Source organism: Nerophis lumbriciformis, linkage group LG28, assembly GCF_033978685.3.
Source record: "Nerophis lumbriciformis linkage group LG28, RoL_Nlum_v2.1, whole genome shotgun sequence".
Classification (NCBI taxonomy): domain Eukaryota; kingdom Metazoa; phylum Chordata; class Actinopteri; order Syngnathiformes; family Syngnathidae; genus Nerophis; species Nerophis lumbriciformis.
In genome coordinates, this window is record NC_084575.2 from 35824855 (window position 1) to 35848822 (window position 23968).

General features: G+C 42.4%; 1 protein-coding gene across 6 annotated transcripts in view; it reads left to right on the forward strand.

Moving 5' to 3' along the window:
• Positions 1-23968, forward strand: part of agap1 (ArfGAP with GTPase domain, ankyrin repeat and PH domain 1) — a 229765-nt gene that overhangs the window by 188974 nt on the left and 16823 nt on the right. For all 6 annotated transcript variants that reach the window (XM_061924155.2, XM_061924154.2, XM_061924157.2 and 3 more), the window contains 2 exons: positions 1527-1617; positions 1700-1922. In XM_061924155.2, the coding sequence (XP_061780139.1) occupies positions 1527-1617; positions 1700-1922 (314 nt within the window). The remainder of the gene's footprint in view (positions 1-1526; positions 1618-1699; positions 1923-23968) is intronic.

Genomic DNA, 23968 nt, shown 5'->3' on the forward strand with positions numbered 1-23968 from the left:
AGAGATAGGGTGAGAAGGTCTGCCATCCGGGGGGAGCTCAAAGTAAAGCCGCTGCTCCTCCACATGGAGAGGAGCCAGATGAGGTGGTTCGGGCATCTGGTCAGGATGCCACCCGAGCGCCTCCCTAGGGAGGTGTTTAGGGCACGTCCGACCGGTAGGAGGCCGCGGGGAAGACCCAGGACACGTTGGGAAGACTGTCTCCCGGCTGGCCTGGGAACGCCTCGGGGTCCCAAAGGAAGAGCTGGACGAAGTGGCTGGGGAGAGGGAAGTCTGGGCTTCCCTGCTTAGGCTGCTGCCCCCGCGACCCGACCTCGGATAAGCGGAAGAAGATGGATGGATGGATGGATAGTTTAGAGATAAGGAAAGATTGGCCTGGCCCACTAGCATCCCTCTTCATGTTTGTGAACTTTATAGTCTATACATTTAGAGTGATGTGATAATCAAACACTCTAGAAGTCTAGAATGAAAGAGTATATAAGAGAATTGACAGAGTGTGTGTACCTTCAGTGCTGAATGATGAGCAGAGGCAGAGTTTGGAGTGTCTTCTTTAGCTCGCTTTCCATGTTTATGTACTCACTGTCCACTGTGTCCAGGAACTTGGAACATGTTTTCGTGCCATTTGCCGTTTGACGCCCGCTATCATGCTAATTAGCTGCCTGAAAGCGGGTGACTCCACTGTAGAAATAGCCTGCATGTCTTCTAGCACATACGCTGCAATGCCTCTATCAATGTTGTCCTGGCTAGCAGTCCCTCCGTTAAAATCCAGCTGGTGAAGTGGCATCGGAGTCTGTGTCTCTCTTTACTAGCTTTGTAGAAGCATGTTGCTTTCGTAGCTGTTTCAGCAGATTTGAATTGGTGTTTTGGGCAGTAGATAGATAATGTTCTTTTCTTTGTGCTCGATAATAGAAAAGTAGTGAGAATATATCCATGTTAAGAAACTTGACTCTGGCTCTGCCATGATGACTTGTAAATAAACACAGAAACGCAACCCCAACCCCCCCACACCCACACCCACACCCACACACACACACACACACACACACACAGACACAGCACGCCTCTTGTGAGACAGGAAGAATCAGAAGGACGACACCGCAGCTCTCCAATAAAACACACTCAGATATTCTCACTTTCTAGCCGATGCTACATAAAAAATAACATAAAATAACACAGTAATGCATCATGTAGTAACGGTAACTGAGTTACTGAATATAAAAAATTACACGTTACACTCCAAGTTACCGCCGAAAATAACGGCGTTACAGTAACGCGTTAGTTCCAACACTGATCATTAGTCAATACTGCACTAATATTAGGCTTTATATATCCATTAATACAATATATTACTTTTATTTGTTTTCAAGTTTTATATTTTACCGTGGCGGACCGCCGCAATCAGTTCTATTTAGAGGAAACCATGTCATGGTAACAAAAGGTTCTTGCTGTATTTGTATATTTAACAACTGTACCTTTGAGCAAGTTGCAACTATCAATAGTGACATTTTGGTGGCAAATCTTTCTCTCAGTCTCGTCTGACCAGCCAATCAGAGGCAATGGCACTGCAGGCTATAAGAAGTGTGCGTGGAAATAGCAGCTGTGCCGACTGTGACACTCAAAGTGAGTAGAGAGCGTTACTCAATGTTTGCTTGAAGTCCGCTCTTTGCCTTTAATGTTGTTGTTTTGATGCGTCTTCTTCCAGACCCTGACTGGGCCAGTCTCAACCTCGGCGCCCTGATCTGTATTGAGTGCTCTGGGATTCACAGAAACTTGGGTACTCACTTGTCAAGGGTGCGCTCGCTGGACCTGGATGAGTGGTCAATGGAGCTAATCAAGGTCATGTCTGGCATTGGCAACGAGCTCGCCAACAGTGTGTGGGAGGCAAACTCACATGGTCACTTGAAACCTGCACCAGATGCCAGCAGGTAGGGAAGACCAGTCCATAGTGGATCTAACATAATATTGTGAGAGTCCAGTCCATAGTGGATCTAACATAATAGTCAGAGTCCAGTCCATAGTGGATCTAACATAATATTGTGAGAGTCCAGTCCATAGTGGATCTAACATAATAGTGTGAGAGTCCAGTCCATAGTAGATCTAACATAATAGTGAGAGTCCAGTCCATAGTGGATCTAACATAATAGTGATAGTCCAGTCCATAGTGGATCTAACATAATAATGAGAGTCCAGTCCATAGTGGATCTAACATAATAGTGAGAGTCCAGTCCATAGTGGATCTAACATAATAGTGTGAGAGTCCAGTCCATAGTGGATATAACATAATAGTGTGAGAGTCCAGTCCATAGTGGATCTAACGTAATAGTGAGAGTCCAGTCCATAGTGGATCTAACATAATAGTGTGAGAGTCCAGTCCATAGTGGATCTAACATAATAGTGAGAGTCCAGTCCATAGTGGATCTAACATAATAGTGTGAGAGTCCAGTCCATAGTGGATCTAACATAATAGTGAGAGAGTCCAGTCCATAGTGGATCTAGTTAATAGTGTGAGAGTCCAGTCCATAGTGGATATAACATAATAGTGTGAGAGTCCAGTCCATAGTGGATCTAACATAATAGTGAGAATCCAGTCCATAGTGGATCTAACATAATAGTGTGAGAGTCCAGTCCATAGTGGATCTAACATAATAGTGAGAGTCCAGTCCATAGTGGATCTAACATAATATTGTGAGAGTCCAGTCCATAGTGGATCTAACATAATAGTGTGAGAGTCCAGTCCATAGTGGATCTAACATAATAGTGTGAGAGTCCAGTCCATAGTGGATCTAACATAATAGTGTGAGAGTCCAGTCCATAGTAGATCTAACATAATAGTGTGAGAGTCCAGTCCATAGTGGATCTAACATAATAGTGAGAGTCCAGTCCATAGTGGATCTAACATAATAGTGTGAGAGTCCAGTCCATAGTGGATCTAACATAATAGTGTGAGAGTCCAGTCCATAGTGGATCTAACATAATAGTGAAAGTCCAGTCCATAGTGGATCTAACATAATAGTGTGAGAGTCCAGTCCATAGTGGATCTAACATAATAGTGTGGGAGTCCAGTCCATAGTGGATCTAACATAATAGTGTGAGAGTCCAGTCCATAGTGGATCTAACATAATATTGTGAGAGTCCAGTCCATAGTGGATCTAACATAATAGTGAGAGTCCAGTCCATAGTGGATCTAACATAATAGTGTGAGAGTCCAGTCCATAGTGGATCTAACATAATAGTGTGAGAGTCCAGTCCATAGTGGATCTAACATAATAGTGAAAGTCCAGTCCATAGTGGATCTAACATAATAGTGTGAGAGTCCAGTCCATAGTGGATCTAACATAATAGTGTGGGAGTCCAGTCCATAGTGGATCTAACATAATAGTGAGAGTCCAGTCCATAGTGGATCTAACATAATAGTGTGAGAGTCCAGTCCATAGTGGATCTAACATAATAGTGAGAGTCCAGTCCATAGTGGATCTAACATAATAGTGTGAGAGTCCAGTCCATAGTGGATCTAACATAATAGTGTGAGAGTCCAGTCCATAGTGGATCTAACATAATATTGTGAGAGTCCAGTCCATAGTGGATCTAACATAATAGTGAGAGTCCAGTCCATAGTGGATCTAACATAATAGTGAGAGTCCAGTCCATAGTGGATCTAACATAATAGTGAGAGTCCAGTCCATAGTGGATCTAACATAATAGTGAGAGTCCAGTCCATAGTGGATCTAACATAATAGTGTGAGAGTCCAGTCCATAGTGGATCTAACATAATAGTGTGAGAGTCCAGTCCATAGTGGATCTAACATAATAGTGAGAGTCCAGTCCATAGTGGATCTAACATAATAGTGAGAGTCCAGTCCATAGTGGATCTAACATAATAGTGTGAGAGTCCAGTCCATAGTGGATCTAACATAATAGTGTGAGAGTCCAGTCCATAGTGGATCTAACATAATAGTGTGAGAGTCCAGTCCATAGTGGATCTAACATAATAGTGAAAGTCCAGTCCATAGTGGATCTAACATAATAGTGTGAGAGTCCAGTCCATAGTGGATCTAACATAATAGTGTGGGAGTCCAGTCCATAGTGGATCTAACATAATAGTGAGAGTCCAGTCCATAGTGGATCTAACATAATAGTGTGAGAGTCCAGTCCATAGTGGATCTAACATAATAGTGAGAGTCCAGTCCATAGTGGATCTAACATAATAGTGTGAGAGTCCAGTCCATAGTGGATCTAACATAATAGTGTGAGAGTCCAGTCCATAGTGGATCTAACATAATATTGTGAGAGTCCAGTCCATAGTGGATCTAACATAATAGTGAGAGTCCAGTCCATAGTGGATCTAGTTAATAGTGTGAGAGTCCAGTCCATAGTGGATCTAACATAATAGTGAGAGTCCAGTCCATAGTGGATCTAACATAATAGTGAGAGTCCAGTCCATAGTGGATCTAACATAATAGTGAGAGTCCAGTCCATAGTGGATCTAACATAATAGTGAGAGTCCAGTCCATAGTGGATCTAACATAATAGTGTGAGAGTCCAGTCCATAGTGGATCCAACATAATAGTGAGAGTCCAGTCCATAGTGGATCTAACATAATAGTGAGAGTCCAGTCCATAGTGGATCTAACATAATAGTGTGAGAGTCCAGTCCATAGTGGATCTAACATAATAGTGTGAGAGTCCAGTCCATAGTGGATCTAACATAATAGTGAGAGTCCAGTCCATAGTGGATCTAACATAATAGTGTGAGAGTCCAGTCCATAGTGGATCTAACATAATAGTGTGAGAGTCCAGTCCATAGTGGATCTAACATAATAGTGTGAGAGTCCAGTCCATAGTGGATCTAACATAATAGTGTGAGAGTCCAGTCCATAGTGGATCTAGTTAATAGTGTGAGAGTCCAGTCCATAGTGGATCTAACATAATAGTGAGAGTCCAGTCCATAGTGGATCTAACATAATAGTGAGAGTCCAGTCCATAGTGGATCTAACATAATAGTGAGAGTCCAGTCCATAGTGGATCTAACATAATAGTGAGAGTCCAGTCCATAGTGGATCTAACATAATAGTGTGAGAGTCCAGTCCATAGTGGATCTAACATAATAGTGTGAGAGTCCAGTCCATAGTGGATCTAACATAATAGTGAGAGTCCAGTCCATAGTGGATCTAACATAATAGTGTGAGAGTCCAGTCCATAGTGGATCTAACATAATAGTGTGAGAGTCCAGTCCATAGTGGATCTAACATAATAGTGTGAGAGTCCAGTCCATAGTGGATCTAACATAATAGTGTGAGAGTCCAGTCCATAGTGGATCTAGTTAATAGTGTGAGAGTCCAGTCCATAGTGGATCTAACATAATAGTGAGAGTCCAGTCCATAGTGGATCTACAAACCCCGTTTCCTTATGAGTTGGGAAATTGTGTTAGATGTAAATATAAACGGAATACAATGATTTGCAAATCATTTTCAATCCATATTCAGTTGAATATGCTACAAAGACAACATATTTGATGTTCAAACTCATAAACCTTTTTTTTTTGCAAATAATCATTAACTTTAGAATTTGATGCCAGCAACACGTGACAAAGAAGTTGGGAAAGGTGGCAATAAATACTGATAAAGTTGAGGAATGCTCATCAACACAATTTCCCAACTCATATGGAAACAGGGTTTGTACTTAGTGTTGGTATGTTTAGACAAGCAGAAGTAGGAAACAGAACAAGAGTGTAAAACACATGATTGCAGTAAAATGCAAATGAACATAAATCAGGTATCCATCCATTGACAGACTGTGCACACACACACACACTTACACACACACGCTGTGCGTATTGACGTGCCATTAACCCTAGTCCATCAGAGTGCTAATGCTTTTATTGTTGCTCATGTTCCTATTTATTTATGAATCTGATGTATGTGTTTCCCCGTGAAGAGATTAGAGCAAGTCAATATTATCTCAATTTAGCCGCGCCGCTCCACTGCAGCTGCATTACTCTCCAGCCCGTCAATAGTATTATCAGGCTATTCCTTAAGTGCCTCTCCTTCCCTGTCGAGTGTTCATGACTTGTGTCTAATCTCCTGAACATCACACAGCTGTGTGTTGCTAAGTGTGACCTGAGCACACGTCCGATACTGTCATTAACCAACATTGATCACTTTAGCCTACTGTTTGCCTACAAAACTTTCTCTTTCCTGGAACATTTCCTATTTTCCCTTGTCTGTCTATTATAGAAGCTTATTAGTGGCATGACAGTTTTATAGAGCCAGTAGTGGTCTATTAAGTGATGTGTTGTTGCACACATTAACCCTTTTCCAAACATTAATGTTTATTTTTTTACTTGTTTATTTTATATATGTACAGACATTATTTTATATTACAATATCATACCTGCCAACTACTCCTGTTTTCCCGTAATTAGTACGGTTTTCATCAACCTATTCCGGGTTACGGTTGCAGTGATAAAAAATACGGTTTTTCATTCATTAAAATTATTTTATTTTTTTTAAAGTTTTATTCACGAAATTGCGTAACAACAATTCTTAAACCGAAAAGAAAACTGCAGTCATTCCGTGAAGAATATTCAAAAGCCTATCCGGGAATAATTATCCGTTCCAAAAAGGGTGAAAACTACGCGAATTGCACCTTGTGCAGACAAGATTTTTCGATCGGACACGGAGGAATTAGCGATGTAAAAGACCACGTTGGGACAAAAAAACACAAGTCTAATGCCGTTGCTAAATTTGGATTTTAGCCACAAAAAGGTAATGACACCAATGTTATCTATTGGAATTGTTTAGTACTGTTATACTGTTAAAAGTGTTTATACTATTTATGCTTTCAAGTCCAAGTTGAAGAAATCTTGTTAAATGTTGACAGCATAACTACCAAAATACAGAAGTATGTCCTTAATATTTTTGCAGTGCTATTTCTGTTGAAAAGTTCAAATGATTACATTAGAGATGTGATGTGCCACTTTTCAAGTGTCTGATGGCTTCAATTAATTTTCATTCATTTTTCATATTTTGAATTCTTTTGAAAGGCTTACAAAAAAAACTACATTTGAATTGTAATTCCATGCTATTGACAGGACTATTAATTGTAATGAAGTTAGCTTACCATGTTTACAGTATGATAATTGTGATAGAAATGTGAGTTTTAGGCACAGAATATTTTTTACAATTGAACAAGGCAGTAGATTATACAAGCTTGGACAGAAAGTTAATAATGACACCAATTTTGTTTTTAATAGAATTGTTTAGTACTGTTTTACCATTTGTTTACTGTAAAAAGTGTTTATACTTTCAATGAACAAATTGAAGTCTTGTGAAAGGTTGACAGGATAACTGGCATTAACTGTCAAAATAATTTCAAACTATTGAAGTTAGCTTACAGAATAAACATGTCAATCAACCCATATGATTTTTGCTGTAATATTTTTGTTTTGAAAAGTCACTGTGACTGATAGAAAAGTGATGGTTTTAGCAACATTTTAACCTGTCTGAATGCAATCAATCATTTTGCGTCGGGGGGCGAACCTGAACCCCCCACCAGGACTTTGTCCTGGACCTACCTGCGGCCCTTGGACCCTGGCTACTAGGTTTTTCTGATTTCAAAAGTTGGCAGGTATGCAATATTGTTGTGCTAAATATACTAAGCATAACGCAGCAATAAATTGAGCTTAAAACGCCTTTTAAACATGTTTAAATTATGTGATTCTTTTCTAGAGCTACTGTATCAATCTCATTCCAGCTCACCAAGCCTCCACAGGCTCTACTAAAACTTGTACACTTTAGATGACCATTTGTCTCTCTTAATGAAGGTTTACTTCTGGTATTATGTCTATGAGAAGTAGTGGTCACTGGAATGAGTCTAGAACTCAACCCTACATAGTACAAGCACTGTGCAAAAAAAAAAGATGATGTGAGGAAGCATTCAAGTTTGCACAAAATGTAACACCTTTGACTTTCTTCTGAAGAATCCTCACTTTTTAAAGATAACTGGGATGCATGTCATTGGAATAGTTGCTATGTGGTTCTAATAGAGTCCGATACAGAATTAGGAGAGCGTCAAGTGGAAGAAAGTGCCTCAATTTTGACCAACATATTTACATAATTTATTCATTAAATATTAAATATGTTTTTTTAAATGTATAAATCCAAGGAATTTAGTGCTCTCAACCCTCTCAATTACTATACCATTTATTTCAGTCAATATCTTATCAAAGTTTTTATGGCTTCTATCCATCCATCCATCCATCTTCTTCCGCTTATCCGAGGTCGGGTCGCGGGGGCAGCAGCCTAAGCAGGGAAGCCCAGACTTTCCTCTCCCCAGCCACTTCGTCCAGCTCTTCCTTTGGGACCCCAAGGCGTTCCCAGGCCAGCCGGGAGACATAGTCTTCCCAACGTGTCCTGGGTCTTCCGCGCGGCCTCCTACCGGTCGGACGTGCCCTAAACACCTCCCTAGGGAGGCGTTCGGGTGGCATCCTGACCAGATGCCCGAACCACCTCATCTGGCTCCTCTCGATGTGGAGGAGCAGCGGCTTTACTTTGAGCTCCCCCCGGATGACAGAGCTTCTCACCCTATCTCTAAGGGAGAGCGCCGCCACCCGGCGGAGGAAACTCATTTCGGCCGCTTGTACCTGTGATCTTGTCCTTTCGGTCATAACCCAAAGCTCATGACCATAGGTGAGGATGGGAACGTAGATCGACCGGTAAATTGAGAGCTTTGCCTTCCGGCTCAGCTCCTTCTTCACCACAACGGATCGATACAGCGTCCGCATTACTGAAGACGCCGCACCGATCCGCCTGTCGATCTCACCATCCACTCTTCCCTCACTCGTGAACAAGACTCCGAGGTACTTGAACTCCTCCACTTGGGGCATGATCTCCTCCCCAACCCGGAGATGGCACTCCACCCTTTTCCGGGCGAGAACCATGGACTCGGACTTGGAGGTGCTGATTCTCATCCCAGTCGCTTCACACTCGACTGCGAACCGATCCAGCGAGAGCTGAAGATCCTGGCCAGATGAAGCCATCAGGACCACATCATCTGCAAAAAGCAGAGACCTAATCCTGCAGCCACCAAACCAGATCCCCTCAACGCCTTGACTGCGCCTAGAAATTCTGTCCATAAAAGTTATGAACAGAATCAATGACAAAGGGCAGCCTTGGCGGAGTCCAACCCTCACTGGAAACGTGTCCGACTTACTGCCGGCAATGCGGACCAAGCTCTGACACTGATCATACAGGGAGCGGACTGCCACAATCAGACAGTCCGATACCCCATACTCTCTGAGTACTCCCCACAGGACTTCCCGAGGGACACGGTCGAATGCCTTCTCCATGTCCACAAAGCACATGTAGACTGGTTGGGCAAACTCCCATGCACCCTCAAGGACCCTGCCCAGAGTATAGAGCTGGTCCACAGTTCCACGACCAGGACGAAAACCACACTGTTCCTCCTGAATCCGAGGTTCGACTATCCGGCGTAGCCTCCTCTCCAGTACACCTGAATAGACCTTACCGGGAAGGCTGAGGAGTGTGATCCCACGATAGTTAGAACACACCCTCCGGTTCCCCTTCTTAAAGAGAGGAACCACCACCCCGGTCTGCCAATCCGGCCGGGGTGGTGCCTCTCAATTACTATACCATTTATTTCAGTCAATATCTTATCAAAGTTTTTATGGCTTCTATTTGAACAAAATATAATATTTGTTTTATTTCTATTTAAGGATAATTTATTACATTTAAACCAATTAACTAAAGGTAAATGGGTTATACTTGTATAGCGCTTTTCTACCTTCAACGTACTCAAAGCGCTTTGACACTATTTCCACATTCACACACTGATGGCCATGCAAGGCCCTAACAACCACCCATCAGGAGCAAGGGTGAAGTGTGTTGCTCAAGGACACAACGGACGTGACGAGGTTAGACTTAGACAAACTTTAATGATCCACAAGGGAAATTGTTCAACACAGTAGCTCAGTTACAATGATGGAAAGTGTAAGGATGGAAAGGACAATGCAGGTATAAATAGACTAATATAGCGATAAAAAAATCGAACATATATACGAATATATACATAATATGTGTACAGAATAATATATATACAGATATATTATATTATGTCTATAACATATATACAATATATACCAATGAGCATGTAGAATATTACAGTATACAATAAATGAGAATATTTTGAAAAACTTGATTTATTTCAGTAATTGCATTCAAAAGGTGTAACTTGTACATTATATTTATTCATTGCACACAGACTGATGCATTCAAATGTTTATTTCATTTAATTTTGATGATTTGAAGTGGCAACAAATGAAAATCCAAAATTCCGTGTGTCACAAAATTAGAATATTACTTAAGGCTAATACAAAAAAGGGATTTTTAGAAATGTTGGCCAACTGAAAAGTATGAAAATGAAAAATATGAGCATGTACAATACTCAATACTTGGTTGGAGCTCCTTTTGCCTCAATTACTGCGTTAATGCGGCGTGGCATGGAGTCGATGAGTTTCTGGCACTGCTCAGGTGTTATGAGAGCCCAAGTTGCTCTGATAGTGGCCTTCAACTCTTCTGCGTTTTTGGGTCTGGCATTCTGCATCTTCCTTTTCACAATACCCCACAGATTTTCTATGGGGCTAAGGTCAGGGGAGTTGGCGGGCCAATTTAGAACAGAAATACCATGGTCCGTAAACCAGGCACGGGTAGATTTTGCGCTGTGTGCAGGCGCCATGTCCTGTTGGAACTTGAAATCCCCATCTCCATAGAGCAGGTCAGCAGCAGGAAGCATGAAGTGCTCTAAAACTTGCTGGTAGACGGCTGCGTTGACCCTGGATCTCAGGAAACAGAGTGGACCGACACCAGCAGATGACATGGGACCCCAAACCATCACTGATGGTGGAAACTTTACACTAGACTTCAGGCAACGTGGATCCTGTGCCTCTCCTGTCTTCCTCCAGACTCTGGGACCTCGATTTCCAAAGGAAATGCAAAATTTGCATGGTTGGGTGATGGTTTGGGGTGCCATGTCATCTGCTGGTGTCGGTCCACTCTGTTTCCTGAGATCCAGGGTCAACGCAGCCGTCTACCAGCAAGTTTTAGAGCACTTCATGCTTCCTGCTGCTGACCTGCTCTATGGAGATGGAGATTTCAAGTTCCAACAGGACTTGGCGCCTGCACACAGCGCAAAATCTACCCGTGCCTGGTTTACGGACCATGGTATTTCTGTTCTAAATTGGCCCGCCAACTCCCCTGGCCTTAGCCCCATAGAAAATCTGTGGATGTGAATGCCAGACCCAAAAACGCAGAAGAGTTGAAGGCCCCTATCAGAGCAACCTGGGCTCTCATAACACCTGAGCAGTGCCAGAAACTCATCGACTCCATGCCACGCCGCATTAACGCAGTAATTGAGGCAAAAGGAGCTCCAACCAAGTATTGAGTATTGTACATGCTCATATTTTTCATTTTCATACTTTTCAGTTGGCCAACATTTCTAAAAATCCCTTTTTTGTATTAGCCTTAAGTAATATTCTAATTTTGTGACACACGGAATTTTGGATTTTCATTTGTTGCCACTTCAAATCATCAAAATTAAATGAAATAAACATTTGAATGCATCAGTCTGTGTGCAATGAATAAATATAATGTACAAGTTACACCTTCCCCCCCTGGGGATAAGTTGATTGGCAACACTAAAATTGGCCCTAGTGTGTGAATGTGAGTGTGAATGTTGTCCGTCTATCTGTGTTGGCCCTGTGATGAGGTGGCGACTTGTCCAGGGTGTACCCCGCCTTCCGCCCGATTGTAGCTGAGATAGGCTCCAGCACCCCCCGCGACCCCAAAGGGAATAAGCGGTAGAAAATGGATGGATGGATGGAAGTTACACCTTTTGAATGCAATTACTGAAATAAATCAAGTTTTTCAAAATATTCTAATTTACTGGCTTTTACCTGTATGTGACAGCAGCAGCATAAAATAGAGAGTAGATCCAGCAGGAAATAGAAAATAGACATTATAAACAAAGAGAAGTATGTAACATGTCAGGTGTCAGGTAATAGACAGATGTCATCTATTGCTGTATGGTTAGTGATTATACAGCTGGATGGAGTGTGGAATGAAGTTGGTGGAGATTGAACCAGGAACCCTCAGGTTGCTGGCACTGCCACTCTCCCAACTGCGCCACGCCGTCCCCAACTAACTAAATAACTAATTAACTTCAATTAACTACTACTAATTCACTATTTGCAAACGTTTGAAGGCTTTTAGGAGTTTTGTGTGACATAGATAAATTGGTGTCATCAGAAAAAATGACTTAGTGAAGGATAATTGAAGAGTTGGTATAAAGTATAAAAAGAAGTGTTCCCAATATGGAGAATTGTGGAACTCCACATGTTGTTATTTGACTTGCTGTTATTGATGGTCTCATATTGCTCCCTTTCAAAATAATCACTTCTGAACCAACTCAGTGCAAACCCTCTCATACCACAAGGTTGCAATTTACTCAATAAAATGTCAAAATGAGTGGTATAAAATACTTTCTTACTCTCCATTATCAACAGCATCATTGATTAGTTCAACTAGATCAAGGATTGTCTTAGCGGTGGTATTCCTCTTCTTGAAGCCATATTGGGATGGGATGAGTATATTTACTTTATCCTAGTAGCTGCTTATTCTATTGTGTCAAGTCCCTTTAAGAATGTTGGTAGAATCTATGGAGGTTAGTTGTTATCACCAGCTTTGTGAATTGGTAATATTTGTGCACTCCTCGTCATGTAGGTAACACTCATTGGAGCGTAGAGAGATTTATATAATAAACAAGCAGATCTGCAATTTCATCTACAATCAATTTTACAATTTTACTACAACATCATCAACACCAGCAGTGTGGGAACTGTTAATACCTTTTGATTTATTAGTAGGTGTAAGAACAAAATAGTTTAAATAGTTACCTTTGAGGTAATGTTGGTATGCTGTTCCCCTTTGTGGGGTTATGTTTTTCAAAAGTATTTCACCTACAGAAGTGAAGTCTCAGGGAGTTGAATTGATCACAACTGGACTGTTTGGTTTGTCTGAAAAGACGTTTCGCCTCTCAACCAAGTAGACTTCATCAGTTCATGCTCATAGACTTAGATTGGTCAGATCTAGTCTTGGACTTAGATTGGTTAGATCTAGTCTCGGACTTAGATTGGTCAGATCTAGTCTTGGACTTAGATTGGTCAGCTCTAGTCTTGGACTTAGATTGGTCAGATCTAGTCTTGGACTTATAATGGTCAGATTTAGTCTTAGACTTAGATTGGTCAGCTCTAGTCTTGAACTTAGATTGGTCAGATCTAGTGTCGGACTTAGATTGGTCAGATCCAGTCTTGGACGTAGATTGGTCAGATCTAGTCTTGGACTTAGATTGGTCAGATCCAGTCTTGGACTTCGATTGGTCAGGTCTAGTCTTGGACTTGGATTGGTCAGATCTAGTCTCACACTTAGATTGGTCAGATCTAATCTCACACTTAGATTGGTCAGATCTAGTCTTGGACATAGATTGGTCAGATCTAGTCTTGGACTTAGATTGGTCAGATCTAGTCTTGGATTTAGATTGGTTAGATCCAGTCTTGGACTTAGATTGGTCAGATCCAGTCTTGGACTTAGATTGGTCAGCTCTAGTCTTGGACTTAGATTGGTCAGATCCAGTCTTGGACGTAGATTGGTCAGATCTAGTCTTGGACTTAGATTGGTCAGATCCAGTCTTGGACTTAGATTGGTCAGCTCTAGTCTTGGACTTAGATTGGTCAAATCTAGTCTTGGACTTAGATTGGTCAGATCTAGTCTTGGACTTAGATTGGTCAGATCTAGTCTTGGACGTAGATTGGTCAGATCTAGTCTTGGACTTAGATTGGTCAGATCCAGTCTTGGACGTAGATTGGTCAGCTCTAGTCTTGGACTTAGATTGGTCAGATCTAGTCTAGCGGCTGGTGCCAAAACCCCAAATATTTGCACTCCAAAACCAGGAGGGTGTACCTGGGCAAGGATGGTTTCGCCCTATGGTAGTGAGAAAAACAATTGCTTTGATGCAAACATGCAATCTTCCTGTCAAGGACAGTCAAAGTGTAATTTCCCCTCGTTAGCACTGAGGTATTGAGTGGCATACCCATCGCTGTGGATCCACTACTACCAGTCCAAAATAGTCGTAAGCCCCCACGTTAGCATTCCATTGAGTTGTAAACAAAAGAATAAGAGTGAGAGTACTATAGAAGTGAACTAATACTAAAACTGCTGGCAAGGTCAACATCATCGGGATAGTAATGTTCATTTTGTTTCATTTTGGTGTCAGGAAGGACAGTAGATTTTTGACTGGGCACATTTTTTAAATACTTTCCTGCCTTGCTTTTGATCCCCACAAGAAGACTTTATACGATCAGTACAATAGTTTCTGCCCTCTTCTTCGTATTGCACGAGTTAGTTTAGTGTACTTGTTTTATTTTAATCAGTTGGACTTTGGATGTAGCATTTGTAGAGCTTATTTTTCTTATTGATTGACTTCATTATGCCCCTAGTGAGACATTAGTTTCCACTTTTGCATCGTTTTTGATAGTCTTTTCTCATATCACAGTGTTAACGCTGTTAGTTATTTCATTCATTAAAGCATTTTAGGCTTCTACCGGAGTTATACAACTATAGATAGAATCCCACATGTGCCTAAGGTTTTCACATAATCTATTTACGGTAAGTATCTTTCTGGTAATAATTTGACTTTCCTTTTGGGAGTGAGTTTACCATGTTGATCCCCTTTATTTCAAGATGGATAAAGAGAATAATAATAACAAATAATACATCAATCTGTGGTCCAAGTTGTGGTAAATCCCTCGATGAATGGCTTGTTTTTGTACTTTTGTTGTGTTGCATCCTAAATTGTTTTTTAGCGTAACACCGAGACACGCACGCCGTATTGAAAGCAATGCCGTTTTCTTGTGTGTGCCATCCCCATGCAAACAACCGCCGTCACCAACGTCCAAGCTGGATTTTAGGGATTGTTGGTATCGAGCAGAGGTGGACGTAGATTCAAGTTGACATAGACTCATTGTTAATTGCTGGATGATCCAAGCAGCGTTGACCACCAAGTAGCTCGTTCTGAAGATGGCATCATTTAAAAAAAGCTTGAAAAAGTCACAGTCTTCACTTAAGTTCATCCATCCATCTATCCATTTTCTACCGCTTATTCATTTTGGGGTCGCGGGGGGCGCTGGAGCCTATCTCAGCTACAATCGGGCGCAAGGCGGGGTACACCCTGGACAAGTCGCCACCTCATCGCAGGGCCAACACAGATAGACAGACAACATTCACACTCACATCCACACACTAGGGCCAATTTACTGGAAGTTCACATTCAGTGGAAAAAGAAACGCCATTTTTGATGCAGAACCCAGGCCAGTGGTTTTGCAGCCAGCAGAAAAGGTTGAGAGGGAAGGCAGAGGGGGGAGACTGAACAATGGAACACTCACCCCAACCCCCACATGGTCTCTCAAGTGAGTAATAGAGGCCGAAATTTCATTTTGCAAGTGGCTGATTTAATGATCCAAAGGGTAATTAATGGCCTGATTATCTTAATGTTAAATATGGCCACTAGCAATTACAATGACCTCCTGTCTGTCAAGGTCTGCCCCCCCATATTTACACCTTCCAACCACCTCCTGTTTGGAGCTTCGGGGTTGGATGAAGGGAAAAGTCAGCATAACAGAAGGACAGTGTGAGAGCAGTTGGTATGGTGAATATTTCCAGAACAGAGAGCGTTGAAGAAGTCCGAGGAGAATGAAAAGAACCAAGGGAATGGTGGTGGAGAGAGAGTAGAGGGTGGGGCTAAGATTAGGATATATGGAAAGATGGGATGGGAAGAAGAAGAACCTTAAGGGAGGTGTCGGAGGCAGATATTTACATATATCCGAATTTTAGTTATAACTTCTTACCCACAGGAATATTGTTAAAGCTATTTTGTTGTACGGAGTCTGAATCCAAGAGTCTGAATCCACCCTCACCTCCTCCCCCTTCTTCATCCCGGACGAGCCCCCAAATTGTTGCGTTTTGGACCAGTTGTTCCTCCCAGGGAATTCAAGTCACAATTCGCTCCCAAGCTCTTTACGACACTTAAAGCTGAGTTGAAAAACCACCAGAGACAGAATAGGTATTTTGTTGTATATTCTCAAAGCTTTGCCAATATACATTGATTGAGACCAGTCTAACCCTAGAACATTCTATTGCGCCTCCCCAAAATGGTCTGTCTTCCCGATCCCACCACCCTCTCTTTCGTCCCATCTCTGTAGACAAAACAAATGCTAGTCAAAACACATTCCAAAGAACTCAAGGTTAACACACAGTTTACTTGCAGACAGAGCAGCAAGAGAAGAAATGGAAAACACGAGCTGTTTTCAAATATGACTATGAAATAAAAGAAGTACAACTTAAATTCGGATATATGTAAATATCTGCCTCCGACAGAGGGAACTGACGGCAGTCAGGATGGTGGTGGTAAAGAATTGGAGGAGCCCAGAGAAATACGGCAGGAAGGCTGGAGGTGCATTAGCATGAGTGGAGGCCGCCCAGAGGGAGGAATTATGTTCGTAGAGATCACACCAGGTCTTAACGTCCAATGAGATATGTGACAGGCATGTTCTCATCATGTCTTCTGGTCTATTCACGCCCATCATGGCTCGCCATAAACCTACCCACAAAATCCTATAGTCTTATTGAGACTAAGACTATGTTCCCGATACAGGTCAATTTGAGTTGTTCGCCAAAATGTTACATGGATCTGATTTTTTTTTTTAATGCCAGTGGGAACCGTACAATTTTTATTTATTTTTTCAAATCCATCTGAGTCTTATTTCGTATGTGGTCATAGATACGACTTTTATCTGATGCAACTCTCTGACCTACAGGTCGTCAAAAAGCGACAAACCCTTCACCGAAATAGACGGTCACTAAAAGAAATGGTGGGCAAATGAAAAGATGTTTTAGAACTCACATCAATGTTCTAGAACTCTTAGTTCCAACTCCTCACCCTCACATATGTCGAAGGCAGGGCCTCACTCGCCCTCTTCCTTCTTAATCTTGTACACAAAATGATTTGGTTAAGAAAATGTTGACTCTGATTGCACAAAATCCTGGAAATTGGGAGAAATGCAGCAAGTGTGAGAGCTACATGAATCAGAGTCATGTTCTCATGCAGGCAGAGGTGGGTAGTAACGCGCTACATTTACTCCGTTACATCTACTTGAGTAACTTTTGGGATAAATTGTACTTCTAAGAGTAGTTTTAATGCAACATACTCTTACTTTTACTTGAGTATATTTATAGAGAAGAAACGCTACTTTTACTCCGCTACTTTTATCTACATTCAGCTCGCTACTCGCTACTAATTTTTATCGATCTGTTAATGCACGCTTTGTTTGTTTTGGTCTGTCAGACAGACCTTCATAGTGCCTGCGTTTTACCAAATGCAGTCACTGGTGACGATCACTCCGTTCCACCAATCAGATGCAGTCACTGGTGACGTTGGACCAATCAAACAGAGCCAGGGGTCACATGACCTGACTTAAACAAGTTGAAAAACTTATTGGGGTGTTACCTTTTAGTGGTCAATTGTACGGAATATGTACTGTACTGTGCAATCTACTAATACAAGTTCCAATCAATCAATCAAAAATGTGAAGGAAAAAAGAAAATTTTTTATTTCAACCGTACATCCCGTCAAAAGCCTAAAGACTGACTGCACAGTTCCTGTCTTCACAATAAAAGTGCCGCTCCATTGCGCCTGCGCTTTCAAAATAAGAGTCTCCGAAAGCCAGCGCAAACAAGCTAGCAAGCTACGGAGTTTGCCGCCAATGTATTTCTTGTAAAGTATATAAAAACGAATATGGAAGCTGGACAAATAAGATGCCAAAAACCAACCACTTTCATGTGGTATTAGACAGAAAGGAGTAACTTTTTTTCTCCTCCATTTGAAAATGTGGATGTTATCATCACTACTGTCTGATTACAATCAACGCAAGTCATCAGAATCAGGTAATACACCAACTTATATTCTTGTCTTCATGAAAGAAAGGAATCTATATGTTAAACATGCATGTATATTCATTAAAACACCTTTAACATGTAAACAAAAGCGGCAAAATAAATAAATATAAATTATATACTGTATATATCAATGTATGTATATATATATATATATATATATATATATATGTATATGATATGTGTGTGTATGTTACTCATCAGTTACTCAGTACTTGAGTAGTTTTTTCACAACATACTTTTTACTTTTACTCAAGTAAATATTTGGGTGACTACTCCTTACTTTTACTTGAGTAATACATCTCTAAAGTAACAGTACTCTTACTTGAGTACAATTTCTGGCTACTCTACCCACCTCTGCATGCAGGTCACTTCACAAACTCATTCTGTTAACATAGACCTCACATCTACAGCATAAAAAGATCAGATTTAACAACAAAAAAATGAATTGGGCTTCACTAATTGTGTTAATAAAAATGTGAATTAGGATGATATGCAATGCTGGATATAGAGAACATACAAACACTTTATTTATCAAACAAGAATATTGAAATTCAATGATTGTGTGAATTTGCAAACAGCCAAAATAATACACAAAACAAACTTTAACCTGCTAGCCAAGAATGTACTAGTGGTCTTCTCAACAAAAGAGGAGAAATATAACCTTAGAGAAAAATGTAATCTTTAACATCTGTATGCACGTACAACACTTCAAACCTTTAGCATATCAGCATGTGGAATTAAATTGCGAAATGGATTAAGAAAAGAAGTGAAACAATGTTCTAATATGATCCAACTCAAGAAACTGTTCAAACTACTGTCATGACTTGATCTTGGGTGTTTGCTTTTCCGGGATGCAACGGAAAGTTGGCTCGGGCGAGACGGGAATGAAGGTACATGATTTATTAATATATCAAAAAAAAGTACAAACGAAAAGCGCGCACAGTGGCGGAGAATAAACAATGAAACCAAAAGACTATAGCAAAAAAGTACAAACGAAAAACACGCACAATGGCGGAGAAAAAACTATGAAACCAAAAAGACTATAAACATGGAACAAAAACTTACTTGGCTTGGACAAAAATAGTTGCTTGAGGAATGGACATGGAAAGAATGGACAGAGCATAAATGTGGTGAGGTCGTCAGAAAGACAAACTGAAAAACACTGAACTTAAATACTACAGACATGATTAACGAAAACAGGTGCGTGACTCAAGACGTGAAACAGGTGCGTGACGTGACAGGTGAAAACTAATGGGTTGCTATGGTGACAATCAAGAGTGCACAATGAGTCCAAACGTGGAACAGGTGAAACTAATGGGTAATCATGCAAACAAGACAAGGGAGTGAAAAGCCAGAAACTAAACAAAACATGACTTAAAACAAAACATGATTACACAGACATGACAACTACAAGTGTTTGCAAAGTACAAGACAGAATAATATTGGTGTATGTCTTGAACTTGAGGAAAATAAGAATATTTATCTCATCATCAATGACTTACCTAGTTATGAATGATATTTGTAATGTGTGAAATGTTTATAAACTGAGTACATAGATTGAACATATGTGTAAATAATTGATATGAAGTGGTGTATTAAATAAGCATTGCTTCTTCCTACTCCTTTTTGGACATGTAAAGAAAGTGTAAAAATGTGATGCATTGTTTTGAAAGTGTGTTTATGTTCAAGCAGTGACACTGCACTACTTGCTGAGAATGAGAACCATCAACAATGCAGGATGAATATATGGAATGAAAAGGAATGCAAAAAAGGCCACGCGTATTACAAGGAAGAACATCAAAATACCCTCAATTCATATTCAAAAATAGATGGTGAAAATTTGAAGAAGTTGAAGAATGGAAGTATTTAGGACAGATCATATCAATGGAGGGATCATGTGAGGAAGAAATCCAATGTCCGCTAAAAGAACATTCAGTAATATGTGCTCAGTTTTAGCATCAAGGAAAGTAGCCTGACAGCAAAGATTCTGAAAACGTAAGTGCTATATAACATCTACCTAATTATATTGATCTGAAACCTGGACAACAACTAAATCAATTGCAAAAAGACTGGAATCATTTGAGATGTGGTGTATTGGTAGATCCGCCCGGAGTTCCTTAAGGCTCTGGATGTTGTGGGGCTGTCTTGGTTGACAAGACTCTGCAACATCGCGTGGACATCGGGGGCGGTACCTCTGGATTGGCAGACCGGGGTGGTGGTTCCTCTCTTTAAGAAGGGGAACCGGAGGGTGTGTTCCAACTATCGTGGGATCACACTCCTCAGCCTTCCCGGTAAAGTCTATTCAGGTGTACTGGAGAGGAGGCTACGCCGGATAGTCGAACCTCGGATTCAGGAGGAACAGTGTGGTTTTCGTCCTGGTCGTGGAACTGTGGACCAGCTCTATACTCTCGGCAGGGTCCTTGAGGGTGCATGGGAGTTTGCCCAACCAGTCTACATGTGCTTTGTGGACTTGGAGAAGGCATTCGACCGTGTACCCCGGGTAGTCCTGTGGGGAGTACTCAGAGAGTATGGGGTAACGGACTGTCTTATTGTGGCAGTTCGCTCCCTGTATAATCAGTGTCAGAGCTTGGTCCGCATTGCCGGCAGTAAGTCGGACACGTTTCCAGTGAGGGTTGGACTCCGCCAAGGCTGCCCTTTGTCACCGATTCTGTTCATAACCTTTATGGACAGAATTCCTAGGCGGAGTCAGGGCGTTGAGGGTATCTGGTTTGGTGGCTGCAGGATTAGGTCTCTGCTATTTGCAGATGATGTGGTCCTGATGGCTTCCTCCGGCCAAGATCTTCAGCTCTCGCTGGATCGGTTCGCAGCCGAATGTGAAGCGACTGGGATGGGAATCAGCACCTCCAAGTCCGAGTCCATGGTTCTCGCCCGTAAAAAGGGTGGAGTGCCATCTCCGGGTTGGGGAGGAGATTTTGCCCCAAGTGGAGGAGTTCAAGTACCTCGGAGTCTTGTTCACGAGTGGGGAAGAGTGGATCGTGAGATGGACAGGCGGATCGGTGCGGCGTCTTCAGTAATGCGGACACTGTATCGATCCGTTGTAATGAAGAAGGAGCTGAGCCGGAAGGCAAAGCTCTCGATTTACCGGTCAATCTACGTTCCCATCCTCACCTATGGTCATGACCGAAAGGACAAGATCACGGGTACAAGCGGCCCAAATGAGTTTCCTCCGCCGAGTGGCGGGGCTCTCCCTTAGAGATAGGGTGAGAAGCTCTGTCATTCGGGGGGAGCTCAAAGTAAAGCCGCTGCTCCTCCACATCGAGAGGAGCCAGATGAGGTGGTTCGGGCATCTGGTCAGGATGCCACCCGAACGCCTCCCTAGGAAGGTGTTTCGGGCACGTCCGACCGGTAGGAGGGCACGGGGAAGACCCAGGACACGCTGGGAAGACTATCTCTCCCAGCTGGCCTAGGAACGCCTCGGGATCCCCCGGGAGGAGCTGGACGAAGTGGCTGGGGAGAGGAAAGTCTGGGCTTCCCTGCTTAAGCTGCTGCCCCCGCGACCCGACCTCGGATAAGCGGAAGAAGATGGATGGATGGATGGATGTATTCGTAGAATATTCCTGCAAAGAAAGCAAAACCAATGAAGAAGTACTAACAATGGCAAACCAACATAGAACGCATACAGACATAATCTGTTCCAGACTCAACTTCTACAGGGGAACATAGAAGGGAAAAGGAAAAGAGGAAATCCAAGGCGCTGATGGGTGCATAACATCACATCATGGAATAATAAATGCTATCAGGACTGTAAAATAACATAGCTAACCATGAACCATGACATTCAACCCTCGGTGAGAAGATGGAACTACATTATAACCCTAACCCTATCTGAACCTGAAGGCTTACATCTCCAACAAGTCATAGCGCTAGCAAGTCTTCAGAGAAAGTTTTAGTGTTGCTCCATCAGATAGCAGATTTCTTCACTGGGTTCCAAAGTTGGTACTAGTATGGGTCTGCAAAAATCATAATTGTAAGGTTAATGCATATTCTTTGACAATTGTGTGTGACGTATACAAGTCTGCTTCCAATGCTGCGCAGCCTATTTTGGAAAGAATATGACTTTTATGCAAAGCCACCAAGATAACTCAAACTTTTAAGAATGATCGTACACGGACTAAAGTGTAAGGACTTTTGTTGGATGACATTTTTGGGGGGGTTGGTCAAGTACAAGGACTAGTCACGTCTGCTCAGCTCCACAGTACTTAATGATGATGAGAGATACTTGTTGACGTGTGTCCCTCGCAGTACTGATAAAGCTGCAGAACTCTGCTGTGCCGTAGGGAACCTATGCAAGGATTTCCTCTGCAGTCCGAAGCACAAAAAGACTCAACCATCTAAACGTTCCCATTAACCTCTGGCTGCCTGCGGTCAAGCGTTATCACCTCAGCTGGCGTGCTCGCTGCTGTCAGCGCCACAGCTGACGCCGCAGCTGAGGGCGCTGCTATGTTTGGGCTCGCTGCCCGTGGTAGAACGGCCACAGGGCTTGGCTGGTTTAGTCAACACTGATGTAGCACCCTCGCTCGTGTTGGTGTCGTAGCTCATTGTTTTAATGATCTGTGGAAGGACACTCCAGGCTCTACTTGATGGACATGCTAACATCAACACTCCAGGTTCTACTTGATGGACATGCTAACATCAACACTCCGGGCTCTACTTGATGCAGAGCAGTCACAGAACTCAGCTCACAGAGGATCGGACTAACCATGTTGTTTTCTCTAAGCTTTTTACCAGGTGGAATTTGCTTAACTTGCTTATTAATTTTACACCATGCCACCAAAGAAGTGTGCCTAGTAAGTCATTAAGCGATCCAAACAGAGGTGAGAATCTTTGGCCACCTCACCATTCAATACCATTCAGGAGCTACCATTTGAATACAAATCGATTTTTGATGCATCTTTAATTTAAATTTTGTTTCACTAAATAAGAAATTATCACGAGCCACTTTTATAAACCGTGCATTTGTAATAAGACATTTATATCACATGTATTAAAGGAATGAAAATGTGTGCAAAGCTGGAACAAAAGTGCGAAGGAGCTGGTCAGATCTCTGGATGAGGTGGCTCGCTGCAGTCACACACCTTTTACAAATGGCTGCCTGACTTTTATATACGATAAAAAAAAATTGATTATCGATTATTCCATCCATCCATCTATCCATCTTCTTCCGCTTATCCGAGGTCGGGTCGCGGGGGCAGCAGCCTAAGCAGGAAAGCCCAGACTTCCCTCTCCCCAGCCACTTCGTCCAGCTCTTCCTGTGGGACCCCGAGGCGTTCCCAGGCCAGCCGGGAGACGCAGTCTTCCCAACGTGTCCTGGGTCTTCCCCGTGGCCTCCTACCGGTCGGACGTGCCCTAAACACCTCCCGAGGGAGGCGATCGGGTGGCATCCTGACCAGATGCCCGAACCACCTCATCTGGCTCCTCTCGATGTGGAGGAGCAGTGGCTTTACTTTGAGCTCCCCCCGGATGACAGAGCTTCTCACCCTATCTCTAAGGGAGAGCCCCGCCACCCGGCGGAGGAAACTCATTTGGGCCGCTTGTACCCGTGATCTTGTCCTTTCGGTCATAACCCAAAGCTCATGACCATAGGTGAGGATGGGAACGTAGATCGACCGGTAAATCGAGAGCTTTGCCTTCTGGCTCAGCTCCTTCTTCTTCACCACAACGGATCGATACAGCGTCCACATTACTGAAGACGCCGCACCGATCCGCCTGTCCATCTCACGATCCACTCTTCCCTCACTCGTGAACAAGACTCCGAGGTACTTGAACTCCTCCACTTGGGGCAAGATCTCCTCCCCAACCCGGAGATGGCACTCCACCCTTTTCCGGGCGAGAATCATGGACTCGGACTTGGAGGTGCTGATTCTCATCCCA